This window comes from Acanthopagrus latus, chromosome 6 (assembly GCF_904848185.1).
Source record: "Acanthopagrus latus isolate v.2019 chromosome 6, fAcaLat1.1, whole genome shotgun sequence".
NCBI classification, from domain to species: domain Eukaryota; kingdom Metazoa; phylum Chordata; class Actinopteri; order Spariformes; family Sparidae; genus Acanthopagrus; species Acanthopagrus latus.
In genome coordinates this window covers 28,663,695-28,684,978 of record NC_051044.1, presented here as the reverse complement: position 1 = coordinate 28,684,978, position 21,284 = coordinate 28,663,695, and the positions used below count along the sequence as shown (strand labels likewise).

The 21,284-nt window shown below is 41.6% G+C and overlaps 1 protein-coding gene across 1 annotated transcript in view; it reads right to left on the bottom strand.

The window, feature by feature from the left end:
- LOC119021715 (integrin alpha-5-like) overlaps positions 1–19,537 on the bottom strand; it is a 42,026-nt gene extending 22,489 nt beyond the window's left edge. Inside the window, exons 1-14 of the mRNA XM_037102182.1 lie at positions 19,192–19,537; positions 11,041–11,165; positions 8,671–8,771; positions 8,124–8,247; positions 7,586–7,647; positions 7,370–7,415; positions 7,056–7,181; positions 5,458–5,502; positions 5,126–5,169; positions 4,906–4,962; positions 1,632–1,684; positions 731–939; positions 180–371; positions 43–88 (exon numbers count right to left, since the gene is read on the bottom strand). Of these exons, the coding sequence (XP_036958077.1) occupies positions 43–88; positions 180–371; positions 731–939; positions 1,632–1,684; positions 4,906–4,962; positions 5,126–5,169; positions 5,458–5,502; positions 7,056–7,181; positions 7,370–7,415; positions 7,586–7,647; positions 8,124–8,247; positions 8,671–8,771; positions 11,041–11,165; positions 19,192–19,391 (1,430 nt within the window). The 5' untranslated portion in view covers positions 19,392–19,537. The remainder of the gene's footprint in view (positions 1–42; positions 89–179; positions 372–730; positions 940–1,631; positions 1,685–4,905; positions 4,963–5,125; positions 5,170–5,457; positions 5,503–7,055; positions 7,182–7,369; positions 7,416–7,585; positions 7,648–8,123; positions 8,248–8,670; positions 8,772–11,040; positions 11,166–19,191) is intronic.
- Between the last annotated feature and the right edge of the window lie 1,747 nt (positions 19,538–21,284).

The following is a 21,284-nucleotide window of genomic DNA, read 5'->3' as shown; positions in this document are numbered from 1 at the left end:
GCCTATATTTTAATTTGTGCACTCCTATGTGCTATAACATACCTGTATAAGACTGCTTTATCTGCCCCAAAAGCACCCACAATCAGATCTGAAACAAGGGAAAGTGAGTTAAATGAAGATATCAAAGAGGAGGATAAAGTGTTTATAGACACCCAGGGGTGGACTAATTCCTGCAGTACCTGGGTAGCCGTTCTGATCCAGATCTTTGTTGCCTCGCAGAGCGAAGCCAAAACTGTCCGGAAAAGAGCTGGAAGCCCATTGGCCAGAGAGAGTCTGAGTGGGCGTGTCCATCAGTCCTCCGGCATGACCGTTATAAATGAGAACCAATCCATGCTGGTCGTCTCCTCCGTACGGACAGCCGATGGCCATGTCTGATTATAAACAGCGACAACACGCATGAGATGAACCTGTCTTCCAAAAACCTGTTCACACAACCAATATATAAGATATATCACACAAGTTAGTTCTACAATTGATAGTGCATAGCGAGACCCACGTATCTATACAGTACTGTGTCAGGACAAAGGTCAGGCTTGTTTGCATTTCTTTAAGCCAGTCACAATCGTCTTGGCCGGCGTAAAGGTTGCTAGCCTGAAAATGTTAACATGCAACAATCCACTGAGTCCACTGAGTCGGACTAGTATAGTAGCTTGTCAAATGGCAACATGTGCTTTCTGCTGCTTAATATCATTGTAAATTGTTAAAATCACTGCTACTGTTGTACACGTACCATTAAAACCATCCTGGTTGAGATCACCCAGCGGAGCCAGCGAGGTGCCGAACCGGCCAAAGGCCTGTTGACCGAGGAGGTGTGACCGGCTTGGTTCCAGCAGCAGAGGGCCCCTCTGCAGGTACACGTACACCTTGCCAAGCTCCTCCAGACGCCCATCGGACCCCCGACGCATGAACATTGGAGCTCCCACCACCAGGTCATCCAAACTAGGGGGCAAGGAGAATAGGCAATATTAGGATATAGACACAAAACAAAGACAGTTATTTTAGATTTAACACTTGTTTTTTTCCCCTTTCAATATTTCTCCTTTAGCAGCTTTAAGGTTGGAAAACTCATCTTGTTTCAAAGTCTGGCACTATCATTCAGTACGTTGAGTAATTAAAGAAAAGCGAGTATTTTCTATTGAAAGATGTGAATGTTAGATTGAGGAGAGTGGCTAAAAATCATGTGTCCCTCTAACTGATACTATATCAGCAACATAAAAGGACTAAGTAACAGCTGCAGCGTAGACTGTATACCATACTACAGAATCATTCAGGGGAATGGTAAATAGTCATTTAAAGGCTATCCTGATACAAATAGTTCTAAGGGTGTGCGTCTGCCAGGGTTAAGGAAGTGAAATTGGCCAAAAGAGAACTTGAACCTATGACGAACTGTTCACATATTCAGAATATTTTCAGAAATGTCCATGACACATTAAGAGAGTGACAGGATGACTGAACCTGCGTGGGAAACTACCAAAAAGTCCTACTGTTGTCTCTGTTTCAGTGACCTCATCCTCAACTTTCAGTCATATGCCTCAGCTAATTTCTCTGTCCCTCCTCTGTCATTTCACTCGCTTTGTTTCCCTTCCCCAATTTTTTTGCCATCATGCCTCACCGTCGCTCCAGCCACTCACCCGTCGTTGTTGATGTCGGTGGCCGCCACCGCGTAGCCAAAGTAGGAGCCCATCTGGAACGCATTACAAACAAGACCCGGTTAGCCTTTAATCACACCACGATGCATAGATCCCTTTCTTTTCTTTCATTTTCTTTCTTCACGGCCATTTTCTCTTGTGTACCCTTCACCACCGCCCCCAGAAGCTTTCCTCTTCAATCTCTCAATCCCACAATCCCCTGGGGTCTCCCTTTTCATGGGGCTCAGCGTTAAGAGCTTCTGTAAGTTCGAGGAGAGGTAGGGGGTCTGGGGATCGGGACGCAAACTCCTTTTAAATTCAGAGAAAATGCTCATGGGGCTTGAGTTTTTCCGGTTTAATTTCAAACCAATGTATGATAAATCAGGGTCACGTTACATCCTTGGTTGACTCACTTCAAAGTGACTTGTAGTGTAGCTGAGCACAAGTGAGCTGGGAGACCCTTGTGAAAAACAAGACTTAATATTGGGCATGTTTTCCTGTATCACACATGCAAAACAGCTCACATCAGCATAAATCTAAACCGGTTCGGGACAAAGTTCAGATTCACCCTGATACCTTTGCCAGACATATTCACACTCCTTGAAATATGATCAACGCTGCCTGTAGAGCTGAACCACTAGGAATGTTCATTTGAGGTGAGATCAACCAGCTAAGAGAAGTTGACCACAGATCAACTTTCACAGTCATCAGTTATCATTGATCCGATTTCTTTTGATTCTCATATTTCGGATGTGACCTTAATTTATAGTAAGCTGGGATGAAGAAGTGATTAAACCTGCAATAACTGATTTTTATCCAGCCAACTGGCGGCAGCAGAAACATGCTGTGAACAAAACATTGGCATATCTCTTTTAAAGTTGGTATTTTGAACAGACAGTTGCTTATTTAAACATTCTGCAGTTGGAGTTGTGTTTTTCACCACCAACAGCAAATGTAAGTCCAATTCTCACTCTCTTTAAGCTCTTTTTCTGTTTTTGTCCCTACCACCAGGGAAATATCTGCCTTTATAGCTGCTGAACGCTCCACTATGTTCACCTGCTCATCTCCAACTGTGTGTGTCTACTGTTTGGTGCTGAGTGGGCAGCGTGCAGCAGATTTTAAGAGCTTTTTCAATGTTATCAGCAGCCGAAAACGGCGTGGTAAGGGGCCGAGTGAATCAAAACAGCTAAACAGTGAATCTCTATAAAAATTCAGGTAAAAAAAAAAAAAAAAAAAAAAATTCAAGTCAGGATTCAGCTGATAATGCTCTGTAGGTTCATCATTATGAGTCGCCCTTTTTTCTATTGATTTTGTTATTTAAAAAACATCCATTACAGTCGCTTTAAGTAATTTCATCTACAGGACTCTAGACAGAAATCTGCCACAATTGTGTTTGAAGAATATATAATTCAATACAGTACAAGCCAAACCAAAATCCAAATCTAGTTTGTTTTTATCCAAGTGTGTGACCAACTTCTCGCTTAAAATTCACACATACAAACTTCAAAAAACACACAGAAACACGGCTTTCAATGTAAATAAACACCTGTTTGCCAACATATTCCCCAAATGAGCCTTTTAAGGTGAAAATATATCAGTGTTGTGTAAGCCTATTCTGTGAACATTCCCTAACAGGAATGCTAACAGAAACCCCAAACATAATCAAAGCAGTTAATTTGTTCAAATCTGATGCACAAGTCAGGTGCAAGCCCATGTAAACTAATTAAAAGACTAATTACAAGACTGAGAATCTTCATCAACATCTAGGAGAAATACTTACCACTTCATGTTGTGAGCGTTTTGAACACAACATGAAATAGTAAGCCAACGAATCATGAGCAAACATAAAAAAAATATTGTCGAACAGCATAACAAATGACACATTTTAAGGGTTTCACTCAGGGCTTCGTTCACAAAGCCCCTCTGGTGTGTTTTTGCAGCTGACTGTGACCACACAGTCCACGCATCAACAGAGGGATCAGCATTCACCCACAGAGAGCAGAGAGTCAGTCAGCCTGAAGGTCAACTCGGATCGCTCTTGCTCTGACTTAGCAGTTTACTCAGCGCCCTCCACCCTGACACTGACACCTCTGAGCACTCACTGATGACTTCCCACACTGAAAAAACCACACGGACACATGCCTTCCCATGTGTGCATGGTCACATGCTCTGACATCTTGCAATATGTGCGCAATGAAGCAGATTACATAAGAAAGTAACAGACCGCTCTGCTTCCCCAGTGATGTCGCTGGCATGTCCTTTATCAAAGGATACGTTGTCATTCATTAAAATCGCTATATTGATCTCTTAATGTCCATTTTCAACAATTAGAACAATTCTCTCCCAACAACAAGTATACATGAGCATGTCGGTACTGTGCTGCTAACAGCATTAGCATTCTTCCCGTCTAAATCGGGGTCACAAACCCAACCACGTGTCCAGGGTCTAAACAACGTCTTTTCAGATCAGTTTGGGATCTCCAGATCCGATCTACTTCATCTGTTTAGAAGAATGCTGTGAAGAATGTGTGGACTACGAAACCTCACCCAACTTACCATCCACATGGGGATATCATGAGGAGAAGATAATGATTTAACTTGACTTTTTAGCTGACCTGTTCCTTTAAAGCCACGTCATAACGACATCATTACAACAGCAGTGCTCGCACGAGTCAAATTCCACAAAATTCCACATAATGGATTTTAGAATGGATTTCTACATAATGTTGATTTAAGGTGAAAATCTCATATTCCCATTATCCCAGTGACACTTGCACCTCACGCATGTTTTGGTTTCATAATGCTTCAACAAGTGTGGTGGTAGACATTTCACACCTTAAGAGTGCACAGCAGATGAGTCATTTGTTTGCTTATAAGAATATTCCCCAAAAAAAACCAGGCTTCTAAACTGATTTCTTCAGTTATGTATTTAGTATTCTGTGGGTAATATCTAAAGCCGCATGACTAAGAGCTCAGCTGGCCGGCACTTCAGCTACTTCCCATTTCAAAAGCACACGCTGAATCAATACAGTGACAACAGAAACTCTCCTGGTCTGCTGTTTCTGGGTTTGATTTACAGCTTTTAGAGACCTTGAGCTGTGCGTACTGTAAGCTAGACCTCTGACCCCGGTATAGGCCTCCTCTCCGTGGGGCAAATTCCTTCATCTTCAACCCCCCCCCCCCCCCCCCCCCCCATCACACATGCCCCCATGTGTACCCACATATGAAAACAGGGGGCCAGGCTTGTCCAGAAAATCTACAGCCAGATGTGCACATACCTGCTCCCCTGTCAAGTTGAGCAGAGACTTTAGATCCCTTCCATTCAATATGGAAACCTAGAAGAGGCAAACAAAAGTCAGAAGTGATTCTAAATCTGTGGTTCATAATCTGAAAATACATGATAGATTTTTACCATTAGTAGTGCGTGCATGATTATACTGTAATTTGTACTATTTGTACTGTGAATTGTTGTAAAATGAAAATGTGGGGACTCCTTACTACACCATACAGCATGAGTCCTTTTGGAACTCCTGTGATGAAATCTGTAACAGGTAAAGCAGAGGACAAAAGGTCACAAGGGGCCATCTCAAAACAAACCTGATAACATAAAGCTGAAACACTGGATGAAGCAAGAGACCAATCAACAATAACACTGTTTGTGACATCCATCTTTTGGATTCTTTGGGTCTCAAAATGTCCCTTTATTTACAATACAGCTAAGTGTGTGGAGACTGAGCAGTTAAACATTAGACAATGCTTGGGATTGGGGCCAGTAAACTCTGCACTCAGCCATGCATTTTGGCTCTCTGTAATGTAAATATAACCCTCACCTTCCTCATCATCCCCACTGAACTCGCCACCAGCCACCGAGTAACCTGCAGAAGAAATGAGAGTAAAGTTGAGGTCGAGAGTGGATACGACAGGTTCTAATGAAGGCTTTTCTGATACACCAATGCACATGATGTATAACTGAACCTAGTTTTTTACTAACATTCCCATGGACAGAAAAAAATCCAATCAGCGTTTTTATGTCTGAAGGGAACTAGTTGCCTCAAGTGTAGTCACCTAAAATGATTAAATTAAGGGGGAAGCAGGGGTGGGCAATAGCACAACATTTTCAAAAGTTTCGGTACAATAGGAAGTAATAAAAGGCAAATGTCACCGATATCAACACAGCTTTTTATTTTAAAAAACAGGACAGCTTTTTAAGGAAAATAACAAAAGTGGGCACCAGCTTGATGAAATACCAAAATAATTCATGATAAACTGCATGTGGTCATATAGGAATCCCTCTTCTTCCTCCTCCTCCTCATCCTCCTCCATTCTTTGCAGCAGCTCCGAGTTGTCTTATTGTTTGTGGTGTTGCCACTCTTGTGAACAGCCTAATACACACGTCATTGTCCAAAACTTGGAAAATGTATAACTGTAAAATGGCTCCAAATGACACTCCTCCTTCATTCAGCCATCACCGCTGGATGTCCGTTCAAACTAGTGGTCAGGGTGCGGACCGGGACAGGCTGCACACAACCAGTTGAGGTAACTACAATTTGATTAGCTGGCTTGAGTCGAGCTGACAAGGGCCAGTTCATACCAGCGTGTTGTGATTCTTTTGTCTGAACTGGCCTTAAAAATTGATTGATTCAGCCTCACAGAATGAACGTTTGGAAAATGTTACTTTACATATTGTTGATTGTGAAGAGGGTTAAAAATGTAACAATGCAAAATGTTTGTCCCGAGGCTAGCACTAGAGTACAGGCCATCACGGTTTCAATCATATGTTTGTATCCCATTAGGAGCATGATTGCGCTCAGAATATCAACTGTCAGCCTGCCTATTACAGTGCGACAAATCTTGAGTCATACCATGATTCATGTGCACACTGATATTTTGGCCTGACAGTGGAATGAGACGAAAGGTCAAAAGGCTGCACTTATTTTTCAGTTTACTGTGTACAAAGATGATCTGTTATGAGGGCCGTGTTAGTGGAAAGCTCATGATGTGACTCTTTCTCAAAGAAACATGACTATTATGACAGAATTCCAGGAAATCTTCCAGTAAGATTTTTTTTTTTTTTTTTTTTTTTTTTTTTCAGTCAGGACCATATATAACCATATCGGATTGAATGAAAATCAAATAATTAGTTTCAAAGGTGTATAATTTATTTCACCAAAGCCTTGGTTTGGAGGTCCCTAACTCCTAATATATTATCCTCAGGGAACAATGAATATCCATGTCACATTTCATGGCATCTACTGCTTGTTGCTCCAGACCACATTGTCAGGAAATCTTGGATCATGAGGTCCAGCTGCTTGCAGACGTATAAACAATCAAAACAGTTGTCAGTGGAACAGTTAACCATGGAAGTATAACTAGCATTTGTCCTATTGGTAGCAGTAATATTAGCATTTGTACAAGTGTAGTTCCTCACCCAGGTAACTGTCATCATAGCTGCCCTGCACCTGTCGCGTCTGAATCTGCCCGGCAACTGACAGCAGAAAGTACGAGGGGTAGTAGGCCTTAACAATCTCCTCTGTAGTGGCGGAGATCAGCTGACCTGTGAGAAGAAACAAAGAGCCAGAGGTCAGAGGTTAAAGAAAGACACGTGACTTTTGAACTCCGCTGCTCGACGGTAGTTTGTTCACTGACAGAGATGATGGATTTATTTCCTGACTCGATTGAAGGAAAAATCTATTGGAAGATAAAAAAAAAAATCCCCGCCGCTCCACATTCCTGCGAGCTCACCTTGCCAGTAAAAGCTGCCTGGTCCTCCAAGCACAACCTTCCCATCCTGTAACATACAACAGTAGCCAGAGCTGAGGAGTCTGTGAGTCACCAGCTTCATCAGGAGTTTCAAACAAACTCTGCAGATCTCATGTACACAGCGAAATCCCCACTGAGAAACTGTGACTATGTGATTATGTAGGAACCAGGAGACGCTCCAACAAATATTTCTCTTACCTTGGTGAAGTCTGCACTAAATCCCCCCTGACAATAGCCCTGCCCAGCAGGTCCATGTCTTTCTGCAACGAACAGCACAAAACATGGGAAACACTAATAAATGATCTGTTTCAGAGAAAATGGAAAAAAACAAAACATTCTGTTCTGTTGAGGGAAGCGTTCTGCAGGGTGATTTCTGTCACATGTCAGGTGTTCACTCACCCAAAACTAAATTCCAGACCAACACTTTGATGAGAACTTAAGAAACACTAAAAACACAAAGTCTCAGTTGAGTAACAGATGTGCTGTCATTTACTCACTGAGCTATTTAAATACACAGCTTTGGCTTTAGGTTAACTTAATAGTTTCTTTTTGCTAATCTATCCATAGCACTGTCACACTATAAAGGATTACTACAGTTACGGATGACAAAAAGGAGAGGTGTTATCATGTAACTATGGACAATCACATGAATACTGATGTTACTCCATGTCTGTTGGGTTAAGGTGTCTGCTAACATGTTAGCTGTGGAGGTTGGCTGTCATTACAGTTAATTCACCTGTCCGGCAGGGGGCGAACTCCACAAACGTTTTGAGGCTGTCCACAGAGAGGTAGCAGGTTCCTGTGACATCGGAGAAGGGCATGTCATGTTCGGTCCTCCAGTAATACCTGGGAGCACAAGCCTGGGAGGCACAGTGGGACAGCTCAGTGACAGCAGAACAGTACCACCTGATTGTATTGCACAGTCATTAGCCTTGCAGCCGACAACTAGCCAGAAAGTGAGTCAAGCCTTTAAACGCGGTGGTCAAAGGCGTAGGAATGATACTCCCATGCGGAGGAATGAGAGTTTTCAGATTGTCTTACTTGAGTTCACTTCTGTTCCGCATATTCAAAGCACAGACAGAGTCAGATTAAAGCAATTTTCTGCAACTACGTCTGTGCAGCACATCAAGCGACCCCACGTACTGAAATACTCTGATGGCAATGTGGACTACAGATGTCACTACATCTGTCAACAGTACCTAAAACAAATGCAACCGTGTAATCACACAGCGTGATGTAGGTAAATTATCCAAACAGACCAACCAACCGTGAGCCATTCTTACCAGGATGCTGTTGCCATGAGAACGCACAGTAGCTCCAAACCACTGATGGGACTTGAACTCGACCTGAGTGTTCACGTCATTTATATAAAAATATCGGTCACCTAGAAGAGCACAGAGGAGAAAAAAAAAACTAATTTAAGAACATATTTAGACAAAAGTGAACACAGGTCTCCTGTGACTGAATAACTGAACTGGGACACGGAACAAACGTTGGTGATGTCAGGAGTTGTTATTTCGACTGAGACAAAGATCCCCATGTCATTGGTGTTTGATATTTGTGCTGTTAGGGCTTCATTTAAGAGTATTCCCCACATGTTCTTGGCTTTTTACATGGATTTTTTATGGCCTTCTTCCCGGGGTCTGCAGTCTTAATCCATCCTCCATGCTATGGCAGACATCAAACAGCTCAAAGGGACTTGGACCTTGTTGTTACTGTAACCCAAACGGCTGTACTTCATTGTCAGGCTCTGTTTTAAGAAGAGGCCCTGGCAGTACGAAGGCAAGGAACAGCGATGGGGGAGGGGGTGGTGGAGTGATGGAGGTGTGTGTCTGCGAGTGTTTGAGTGTAGACACGCATTTCTTCTGTTTTTGGGGACATAACTCTGTTAGCTCACATTGTGGGGACCTGCCTTCCTTATGGGGACAAAACAGAGGTCCCCATTATGTAAATTATTAAAATTTAGGTTGAAGTCTGGTTTGAAGTAAGTCTCCAGGAGTGTGTGTGGCTGGCAAAGGCTTTACTTTTACAACTCCAGCAGCATTACACCTCCATGATTTCTGCTTTCAACAATACGCTGCTATAATAATTAATCTGGAAATATCCAACAGTAATATTTCTACTTGGATCGCTATCCCCGCTCCATAAAACTCTTATTTCTGTGCCAGGTGGGTGAGCCAGGTTACCTTTATGGAAGACTGTGAAAAGAATTTGTGACTTGGAAAAACAGCTCACATCCTTATCCAGGTATTTTTGTTCAAAGTTTTTGTTGGGATTTGCTGTCAGTTTATAATTTCTTCTACATGCAGCATTTTTGTCACAGCAACTGTAAAAAAAAAAGTAATCAAACATTTCTGCAAGTCAGCAACCTTGAAAAGCCATTCAGCAAATCCTGATGCCTTCGACATGGCTGAATGAGAAAGCTTGCCTTTAAGCACTAAAAGTTTAAATCATGCTTAAATGTGCCTGTAACTGTGTAAGCTTTACTGTGGTATATTTCTGATATATGTGCCGGCAGTCTGCAGCAGAGTGGTGACATTAAACTCTCCTGGCTGCGGCTCAGCGTGCCTGTTAGGTTAATGGAGTCTGGGCTGTGTCCTCAAACACACCATGAATTTTGAGGCCTGTAATGGGAAATGCAAGACTACTGAGTGTAAAAGTACGAGCGCTTTCGTGTACATCCGTGAGCGTGTGTGAATGCAAGTGTGGTTTCTCTGCAAAGTATCGTGTTCCAGAGGCCGTCTGCAGAGACGGTTTGTAAACAATTTGTAGGTGTGTATTTATGTACGCAAAGTTTACATAGCCACAGCTCTCCGTCTGTGTAAACGATATCAGCATGTGGGAGCGTACGATAAGTTAGACCCTGTGATCCTCAAACGGTGGTCCTTATCGCTTCCTGCATGTCCGATGGAGATGATTATTTTTCTGGCAGAGCTGGGGGCAGCCCGGGTCCTCTGGGGTCCTTGTCCCCGTAATGACTCTGCCCCTAATTAAAGAGTGCTTAACAACAGTGGGCCTGAGTCCAGCAAGAAATCAAAGCTCTGTGAAAACACTGTAAACACAGCCCATGTCCAAAAATGGAGACCTTAGCGTCCTCAACCGCCATTAAAACACAGGAGAGACAATAAAGGCTGCTTTCAATCGAAACGGAGAACTGCTAAATCTGGAGCTGTAAGATGGTATGGAGCTGCACATCCTATTTTTTTTTTTTGGGAGATCATTTTTTTGGGACATTTCTTGCTTTATTGGATGCGATAGTGAGGAGGCAGACGAGAAATTGAGGTATAACTTGCGACAAAGGTCAGCGGTTGCGACAATATGGCCAGTAGGCTAAGAAGGATCTCCAGGGAGCTGCACTTCTGACCTCAGGGTCAAACACAGTGGTGCTTCACTCGAGATGCTACCTATATCTTCTCTCTGCCACTTTTATGGCTAGACACAGCTGAGAGTTTACTACGCAGTCCCGTCTCGACTGTTTAACAGCTCTGCGAGGGAAAGTGACATTTTTATATCCTGGAACAATGAGTGACCAGCTACTGCTGTGATTATGATGTAGAGAAAATTCTCCCCCTTGGATTTTGAATATTGAGCTTGATTTTTATCTGCGTGGACACGAGACAGGCCGTCAATTTGGAATTAACGAGACAGCCTACCGTGCTTGTCAAAGTTGATAATGCTGCAGTTAGCTTGGCTCCAGGGGCACAAGTACACAGCTCCTCCTTCGGTGATGCCGGGTTGGCTGGTGTTGGCTTTCGGAGCGCCGACCAAAATACTGATGCTAGAAAGCAGAAAAGGAAAACAAAATCTTATATTGTGGTGAAGAACTGAGTCCAGGAAAAGTCTGACATTATACGAAGAAACAACTGTTTTGATGTGAAATCAATGTGCATTTAACTTGTCTTATTAACATGTCATATACACAGCCGATGAAATAAGTAGAAATCTGGGCAAAGACTTTGTATTAAGGGGTTGATGCTTGATTCCTTCAAGTTTCCCCTAATTATGCCTCAAAAGATTGTCAAAATAAATACATGTCTTTGTCTCTTGCCAGCGCTCACTGTCTCCTGGCTGTAGCTTCATATCTACCATACGGACATGGGACTATAACTATTGTCATCTAACCTTGAGCAAGGAAGCTCTCTGGCACCGGCTGTCCGATGTCTGATTTAGGCTCTGGGGGCAACAGCCAATGTTTTGGAGGTTACAGTGGAGCCAGAGGATATTTGGATAACAATTAATGGAGACCTGGGCCAAGACCTCCTGCTCCCTGTGCCTGTTAGTTACAGCTCATTTGACAAGTTAAAGGTGCAATATGTATATATGTGCATACAAAAATGTACTAAAATTATAAATAGAATGCAAAGAAATAAGTTTTGAAATCATGACATCTGTGTATTGTGTATTGTGAGAGATATCTCCTCCAGCCCATAGCATACTGGTTCATAGGTCCTGAGTGGCGTACACACCAACACATCCCCAGTAATCTGAGTTTCTAATCCGGATTGCTAGATGTAGCTAACTGAGCTAACTAGCTAATACTAATTACAATTAGCAGCAGTTAGTAGTTATTCTGGTGACATGCTGCCCTCTGAATTCAACTGGATGCCAGTTCTTAAAAAAGCACGGAAACATTTCACACACCAATTCAGCTAATATACTTTCATTTGTATCTGCATTTATTGTTGGTATATTTAAAAGAACAGTTTAAAAAGCTCTTGGATATACCATGGATGTGCTAATGCATGACTGTACTGTACAGTGCTGAAACACATCTCCTCCAACCGCGCAAAGGCCAAGATCGTACCTTACATGAGCACAGTACAGAGCGCTCATACTAGTCAAACAAACTGGACTTTGGGGATCAAATGTGCGAGGGCACAGTATGGATTGCCTAGTGTGAGTACACACTTTGAGATCAGTTTGCAGCTCTTACCTCAGTGACAGCTAAACAACTTTTAAACACTGGCATATTATCACCTCATAAAAATGATACAGTCTTCTGAGTTATCTAAATATTTGTCTCTTTAGCTGTTAAATGCTCCACTAAAGTACGCTCACCAGCTAGGTAATGTTTCTGTCTGTCTGCTGTTAAGAGCCGAGCAGGTTTACAGAGTGTTACTCAGAGCTTGTCTGATGAAAACAACTGCTTGTTAATCAAACTGGTGAGAGCTGTGAGAGTGAACCGAAAATAAAGCTGTGGGTTGTAAAACAAAAACAATGACCTGAAAGTTGCTAAAATAAAAATAAAAACTGAGGGGAGAGCTGATGATACTGTGGGTGATATTACTGTAGGTTTGTCACTTTAGGCCAATTCTTATGATATAGATTTTGGAAAGTAAGTGCAATACAAAGTTGCTACATTGCAACAACTACACCAGATGAGAAGAATGATTACATGTCCTATTGGGTCCTTGCAAAACTGCAGTGATCATAATGGAAGTGCAATTATCGTAGCTCTTTTTAGCATAATGAATACCATCTCGTATTGGACCTGGTTGTTCGGTTGCAGTTTTAGCTTAGTTTACATGCTCATCTAGGCAATGATGTGATGATCTGCATTGTTCCCCTAGCTATAAAGGGAGGCTATTTAAAGTAAAACACAGTTCTGCAACTGCGCAACATCTGTCAGGACTTCCAAAAATATCAATGTCATAACTGTTATTGCAACTCCAGCTACTGTAACTATCTGCGAGTGAACTAGCAATGTGGTTTTAAGTGTTTTATCTCGAAAGGTTTCAAAAGAAAATGTGCAGGGAAACAAATGGACTAAACAAGAAGTATCAGGAGACACTTCTGCTTCTTCTCACTGGATGACAGTCTGAAATAAATGAATAAATGGCGAAATCATTCAAGAGAGATGGACAAAAACATTATCTCTGCATTTGTTTCCAAGGATGCATGTGTGAATATCATGAGCACACTCCCATGCACACATATGTGAGTGTGTATTACAAATCAGCTGTGCTTTTCAAGGTTTTCAGACAGCCCTGCTAAAAAGGCCTGGCCCTGAGGAAATGGCACAACTTAAGACATTGGTGACTGATGACATTAGCAGAGATCAGACAGACTCAGTACTCCCCCCCCATCCCCCAAATTGTCTGGAGAGCACAGGGGGAATATTTACATGGCTGGATGAGCTTTCCTTATAAACCACTCACTCTCCAGCCACTCAGCTGATCAGGGTGCAGACTTTCAATGGCCTTCTCCTTCAAAGGTGCAGCACTTTTAACCCAATAGATAGATAGATAGATAGATAGATAGATAGATAGATCGATAGATCAATAGATAGGAAATTCAAGACCATCCCCTGTGTTCTCTGCACTGGTGCATTTGTAAAATACAGCTGTGAGTCAATTAAAAGCACTCCTAATGAAAACTACACAAGCAACAATAGCCTCCACGACAATATGATGTGTATCAGTGGGATGATGGACGCGTCTGTTGAGACCTGAAACAAGAATTCCTTTCCTTTAACTCATGTTCGACAGTAACATCTGCAGACAAGGAAATGGCTTAGAGGCACAGCAAGGTCAACGATGCAACATGTAATTATTACTTAAGGATTTATGAGCTTCAGTCAATGCAATTACATGGCCACATTATTATGAAACAAGTCATATCCTAATTATAGGTCTTACTCAATGTAACTGTTCATAAATATTACATCTACACTGTTTTTTCCTTTCTCTAGTAAGTCTTCATTGTCTTTAACATGTTGAATACTTTAACCCTTTCAGGCATCTAAAAATATATATAAATTCTACTATTTAAAACTATTTGAAGAGCTGATGGCTTTGGTTTAATATCTCACTGTCTTATAAATAAACGTGTCATGGGGTCACATGTAGACACTGCTTTATTGTAAGGGGCACAAGCAAAAAAGCCTGTTCAGGTTTCTCAAGATTTTATCTGTTGTTATAATAAACAGTCTTATATGAGTCAGATCCTCAACCTGAATATCTGCTTTGCTTGGTTAACACATTAACACACTCTTACGCTCTTAAGCTCTTACATATGTGGGTGGTCACAAACAATCTGACATAATACTCAATTAGTGTGTTTTCTTTCCTGTTGTCCCAATCATGAGAACGTGACTGCACCTGTAGAAGTAATAGAGAGTAATAGACATGAACAGGACTGTACATTTGCTTGGTTGTCCAGATAAAGTTTGTATTTTAAATGACGACTGAATGAAATAAAGAGTAAATCCCAGTACAGCACTGGCCACGACTGGCTTTGCAGTGAAATTGTACTAGCAAAATTTGCCCTTGTCTGTAGAGCTCACAGACAAGTTGTTAACAAAAAGAATTTCAGTGACTCAACTATGTTAAAAACACTCAAACAAGACTTGTTGTTCACCTTATAAGGTTAGTGTGCTAACATGCTAACATTTACTAAATAGCACTTAACACAATTTCATGTGGAGAGCTGTGGTTCAGCGGGTAGAGCAGGTCAGCTAGTGATTAGAAGGTCAAATCCCAGCTCCCAGCTCAAATCTCAGCTGAGCTGAGCTGCATGTCGAAGTGTCCTTGAGCAAGATACTGAACCCAAAACTGCTCCTGATGTGTGGCAGACACCATGCATGGCGGCCTCCACTATCAGTGAGGGCTCTCTTTGAGCTGGTGACTTGTTCAAGGAGTACCCTGCCCTCGCCCAGAGACAGCTGGGATTGGCTCCAGCAAAAACCCCCGCGACCCCATAAATGGTGCTAGATAAACAGTCAGAGGCTCAAAGTATATCAAATGTATCCATGAGTGTGGGTAAAATGAATGCCGATCCATCTAATTTTTCAACATTCAATAAACAAAAATGTCAACAATGTCAACACAAGTCCATAAATACAGTGAAAAACCTTGCAGTTAATGGTAAATCAGGCCGAGGAACATCTTGGACAACAGGAAATAGATGATAATCGTTAGTTTTCTGTTTGTGAAGATTAACTGACAGTGAGAATCTGAAGCTGCAGTCTGATTGATGTTGGCACAATTTTGTGAAAGAAAGTCAAAGAAAGGATGTAACACTGACGAGTATATTAAAATTTAAAAAACAGAACAAAAAAAGTCCTGGCACACAGACCTTCATCCGTCACAAAGCTGCCCGTCCCCATCAGAAAAACAACCATGATGGTCGACTGTGAAAGCAGCATATTACGACCTACATTTACATTGTTGTTAGGTGACAACCTCTAGTGGCCATAGTCCCTATTATGGCAGTAAAGGAGGGCGTCAGGCTAAGTAGTATACAGAGTGAGAAAGTCCACATAGGGAGGAGATTGCTTATAGATAATTGGGTCAAACAAGCAAGACTTTCAACCAGGAAAAAATGCATTTTTTGCTGGAAAAAAAAGAAAGAACAGAGTGCCTAAATAAGCCCTTACGGTTAGTGCGCTGAAACATTCCGAACCTCATTCATTTCTTGCTTTGATTATCTCAAAATTGGTTAACGTGAACCAGCTCTACAAACACACTTGATTCCTGCCTCCTGAACTAGACTTCCTGACTAAAACTGGACGTGTGTTCTAAGACAATGAAAACAGAGATGGCATGGGGAGAAAGAGGAGCACCTATTAGCAAGCATCCCTGCAGCCAAACAGTCTAGTAATTGTCAGAATGCATGACAACCGCAGAAACAATCCCATCAGCAGAAAGAAAACATCTCCCTCATTCAGGAAAGCATCCTCTTCCTGCTGCGTTGTTTACCCACCACAAAACAAGAATCGGTGGTTTCACATGAAGACATTCTACTGTAATTTTGAGCTTTCTACGACATGAACTGTCCTAAAACAAAACGTGACGTTGTTCAGTGTGAGGAAAAGCTATTGCATTTAAAAGGGGGTTTAGCAGGGGCCTTTTACAAGTTGGTCTAAATCAACATCTCAGTAATTACTCGACAACACGGCCTCTAGCTGCCAGAAGCTTAGTTAAGCAAACAGGGAGAATCTTAACCAATTTCCTCACAGGGACATTTCTACATTCATAAACCAACATTGCTTTTACTCTGTGAGCCCTCAAAGGTGTTAGTGAGGGAAAACTGAGACACAGAGCTGATAAGGTGTAAGTGGGATTTATGCGGCAAAGATCTGAGCAGTTTAACATGTTACAGGAGCAGCTGTGTCCCAAATATTTGCTGCGTACCTGCTCTGCAGCAGGTTATCATGCAGCAGATAAAGAAGGGAAACACCTGATATGCACCAGATTTGTGTTATAAACTATATGCGATTTTCAGGTGATGTAACACTTCCTGCAGACTCTATCCCTCAGCTCCTAGAGGGTGTTTGAGCAACAATAAACTAAATCTATTTGATTGTCTCAGAAACAGTGAAAATAAGATAAATGTAATCAATCAGATAAGGGCTGCAACTAAGGACTATTTTAATTATCGATTCATCTGCCAATTTTTTTTTTTTTTTTATGATTCATGATTTTGTCGATAAAGTGTATACATCACAACTACCAGGAGCCCAGAGTGACGTATTCTAATATTGTCTGTCCAACCAAAGTCCAAAACCCAAAGACTCTTTAGTTACCGTCATACCAAAGAAAAGCAGCCAATTTCTAAGATTGTTCAGTGTTTCAATCAGTGTTTTTGGCAGGTTAACTGTTATCATGCAAGATAGCCACTAATGTCTTGAAGTGGTAAATAGAAGATTTTTCATGTGTCAATTTGTAATCAATAGGCTAGTATACATTAACTTCTACATTGTAAGAACTGATTAGCACAGCTGCTCTGTTGTTTTTAGCGGAGCTTGGTCAGGCATGTGTGAGCTGAGCCTGGGTATTTGGGAGGGAGGCTTTAAAGGGACAGAGCGTTTTGGGCAGATGGAGAACACAATGATGAAACTGATGTGTTTTTTGAGCATTAAAGCATGTAAACTTATTCTACTGGTGACGCAAAATAAAATTAGGAACCTGAAAATGAGCATAATACGTATTCTTTAACAACTGCCACTGTGGCAAAATGTGACAATTAAGGGATGATGCTAAAAAGTAAACCATAGTGTAATATTAGCACTAAGCATAAAAAATAAACAAACAGTGCCAGCGATGTCAGTTACACACCAATACCTCAAATGTAAGGTGTGCTAACATTAGCCACCAATGGCTCTTACCAGACCAACACATTTTGACACCTTAGGAATTTGTTGTTATAGTCTCACTTTAACTGAAAAGTTCTTTCAAAGCCTCATTTCAGACTGAATTCGGACTTTGTCTGTGTGTAGCACCACATTGTGCCTACCATATAGTGTATTACCATTACATTCAAGGCACAAAGTTAAACATCTGATTTTTCCAAAGAATACATGCCTGGGGATCTTTGAAAAACCCAGAAGGTCTTGCAACAAAACGTGCTGCTATTATAAAGGTATTCCCACAACCCTCAAAGATTCTTCTTGACATCTGGATGTCCTTTCTTCAAATGCAAACACATTTCATATTTTGGTACATGTCAGACAAATTGAGCAAGTAGATTAATTGTTTCTGGCTAAGTTTGTTTGGATGAGGAAAAATCATGCAGGGGACTACATTTTCTTCTTTTTTTTATCCAGATGTTTAGAGAAGCCTTTTAGGATTGTGTACCTTCAGCTGTAGACCTGATGTTGAAGAACCTTGTTGCTTTTTCAAAGATCAGGTATATAGTTTTGGGAAATCCCATGTATAGCTCTGTGACTCAAATGTCAGACGTGAGGGACAAAAACTGTCTGATGTCCGGCTAATGAATAGAGTCCCATCTGACCGTCAGCCTCAGTTGGTACACTTCACACCTCATACGTGGCCAAGATAGTTTAGGTGTTATGACTGTGTGTGTGTGTTCACTGGCGCCCAGAGGAGAGTTATCTCGGTGAGCAGAAACAGGTGATGGAACGTGCCGCGTCCGAGGAGAAAGAAGGACACGTTTGATCCCTGACTTCATCTCACTCAGCAGCTCCTCGCCTGTCGCCAGAAAAACCCAGCAGGAAACTCCTACTGTCCCCTAAGTGTGTGTTCAGAAGAAGATTATCATATTTCTTAATTCGCTGTTGGTTAACCCCCTCCTCTCTGAATCACACACACACACAGACTCGTGTGTCTGTTTCCAATCATAGTCGGGCTGGAATCCAGTGTGAGTGTGTGTGTGTGTGTGTGTGTGTGTGTGAGAGAGAGAGAGAGAGAGAGAGAGAGAGAGAGAGAGAGAGAGAGAGAGAGAGAGAACAAGAGGGAGAGGGGGAGATGCATGCTATATGAGAGACATTTTAGCTTTATACCCTAAAATGTACACCATTGCACCATTAGGAAACATATTTAAAGGACTAATGCTGAACTTTAAAATCTTGTTTCGAATGTTTTCATGACATTCTCAAACAGAGTCTAAAAATATATATAGTGGACTTAAGCTTATCGATCGATTGACTTTATTTAAACAGAATGCTGACTACTTTTGAGGAATATTATCATGGGAATTGTCAAAGCTACATTGTAAGGAAAGTACTGCATACAAAATTATGAAATATGGCTGCAGGGGCACACACACAACTAAAATGCTGGAGTATAAACATATAAGGATGCCACAGGGGAGAATAAATGTAATGGCCCATGTGTAGGACAGTCATAACGACTGAATCAAGACTATAAACAATGTTGATTTCATAAGGGACAGAACTAAAGTACACATCAGTGCCATTACCAGTGAAGAGCTCAGTTCCTCTTTAATTCACACACTCCTCATAGTAATAGGAGGTGATTCTGAACTGTAAATGATGCTGTAAACTTTCTCCCAATAACCTCCCAAAAGTAAATACTGGAGAGCTTTTCGAGTTTTTCATTTACCTGGTTGAGTTGGCGAGGAACTCCACTGAGTAGCCGAAGTAGCTGCCCCGTGGTCCGGTGAAAACGACGCGCTCCTGCGTGTCCAAGTTAAAGGCGGCGCAGAGCTGCAGCAGGAGCGCCGCTACAGGTACAGCCCGCACGGACCACTGACAACGTCTTCCCCCTGACCGGGTCGGTGAAGGTCCAGGAGCGGTGCCCATCTCTTCTTCTTCTGCGCGGCTCTCTTTTCATTGAGCGGCCGAACGCGCATCATCCGTGCCGGTCCTTGCGTCTAAAGGGGTCGTGGTCATAAATGTGGTGTCCTGAGTAATCCCTTCTGCTCCAACAGGTCCGGCGGACTGATCCAGGGTGAGCGGTGAAGTGTGAGGAGAGGCAGAACAGAGTCAGACAGAGGGGGGGGAGGCATTGCAACCTCATTTAGGGTGGAGCTTTGAATATTACCAGTCGGGCTGGTCCCAGAGAAGAAGAGGCTGTGATGTTGTACAACACGCCAAGTCAAGAAACTTATTTCAGAAAACTTATTTCAAAATAGAAATGACAATAGAACATGATACAGTCGATGTTCATGAGGAGATGATAGAAAACACACTGAGAGAACCATGTATGCAGCTCTTTGTAACTGTATTCATTACAGCCAAGTGTGAATGTGCTGTGCATTTAACTTGTCAGAGTAAGAAACGCACAGGTGTGATAAATAATTCGCCATTTACGTTATTAGCTACATATGTTACACTTTCTTACAATAAAACAAACTGTGTTCAGGAAAAAAAAGTTTCATTCCACTGGCTTCATAATGTTACGAAATCTGACTCTTACGCACAGTGATAGATTTTTTGGCCACCTGGGGGCGGTGGAAACAAACTGAACACAGCACTGAGACATAACCTTTAAAAGTACATCATTTCTGCCACTAGGGGTCTCAACAAGTCAATTACATGGGGACATGGTCATCTTCAGCATGTAACAGCTATTGCTGATGGAAAACTATTTGGGCTACATAACTCACATAGTAACGTTCACAGATGAGATGATGTATTAAAGTTTTGTTCACGTTACGTTTAGTCAGCTGCTCTGTCCACTCTGACGCTTTCCCTGAAGTCATAGCAACAGGTGACCAATGAAACACTGTTATCTTTAGTAAAATAACAACTCAACATCATATACACCAAACGACAGTTCAGTTTTAGACATTTTAGTGTAGAAATGTTACAGATGATGTCTTTAAGGCAATTTAGTGAACCTGATGCTATGGTTGCACATATCCAGCAGCAACATTTGGAGTTATGCTTCTGTCCAACTCTTCAGCTAACTTTTAGCTCTGACTTTGGTCTCTACCAACTCCCAAGGGGAGAATCTGACTCTTCAGCTGCAAAACTATGTCCATCAGCTGGTCTCTCACTGTGTCTGTCTGCTGTTTGCTGCTGAGCAGGCAGTCTACGGGGAAATTTCTACGATTTTTTGCCAAAAACAACACTATGAGAGCAACGAGAGTGACCAAAAGCAGCACAATTGAAATCAGACAGCAAAACAATGAGCTGAAACTCACTATATTACTCTGTAAATCCAAGCTCCATAGGGATAATTCTCTGTAGATTTCATTCTGACTTCTTAAACATTAATAATATTTATTACATTAATTGTTAATATTAAAATATTGACAAGAGCAGCTTTTAAGATAGCTTTATTGAAACAACTATGATGGCTGGCTAAACTAGGAGCAACAGCTATGTGATAATTTTTCACATTGTCATTCGATACATTATTGTCACAGTTGATCATATGATTGATTGTGATTACAACCACTTAAAAAAAAACAATCTGTGAGTTTATATAAATAATCAAAATGATCGACTTGAGTCTGATGACTTGACAAAATCAGTGTCATGTTGTGAAAAAAGTGTGGAGCAACTTTAAACTCTTTTACTATATTTATACAGGACCAGATGGTGCATCACGTGTAGTCCATGAGGCAGATAAAAAGTGATGCCTTGGATTAAAACAAGTCAAATGAAAAACATGAGTAACTGTGTCATCTTCAAATGTTTCAACATCATACATGGTTTAAACACACATGCTGATGTTCTTCATGACAA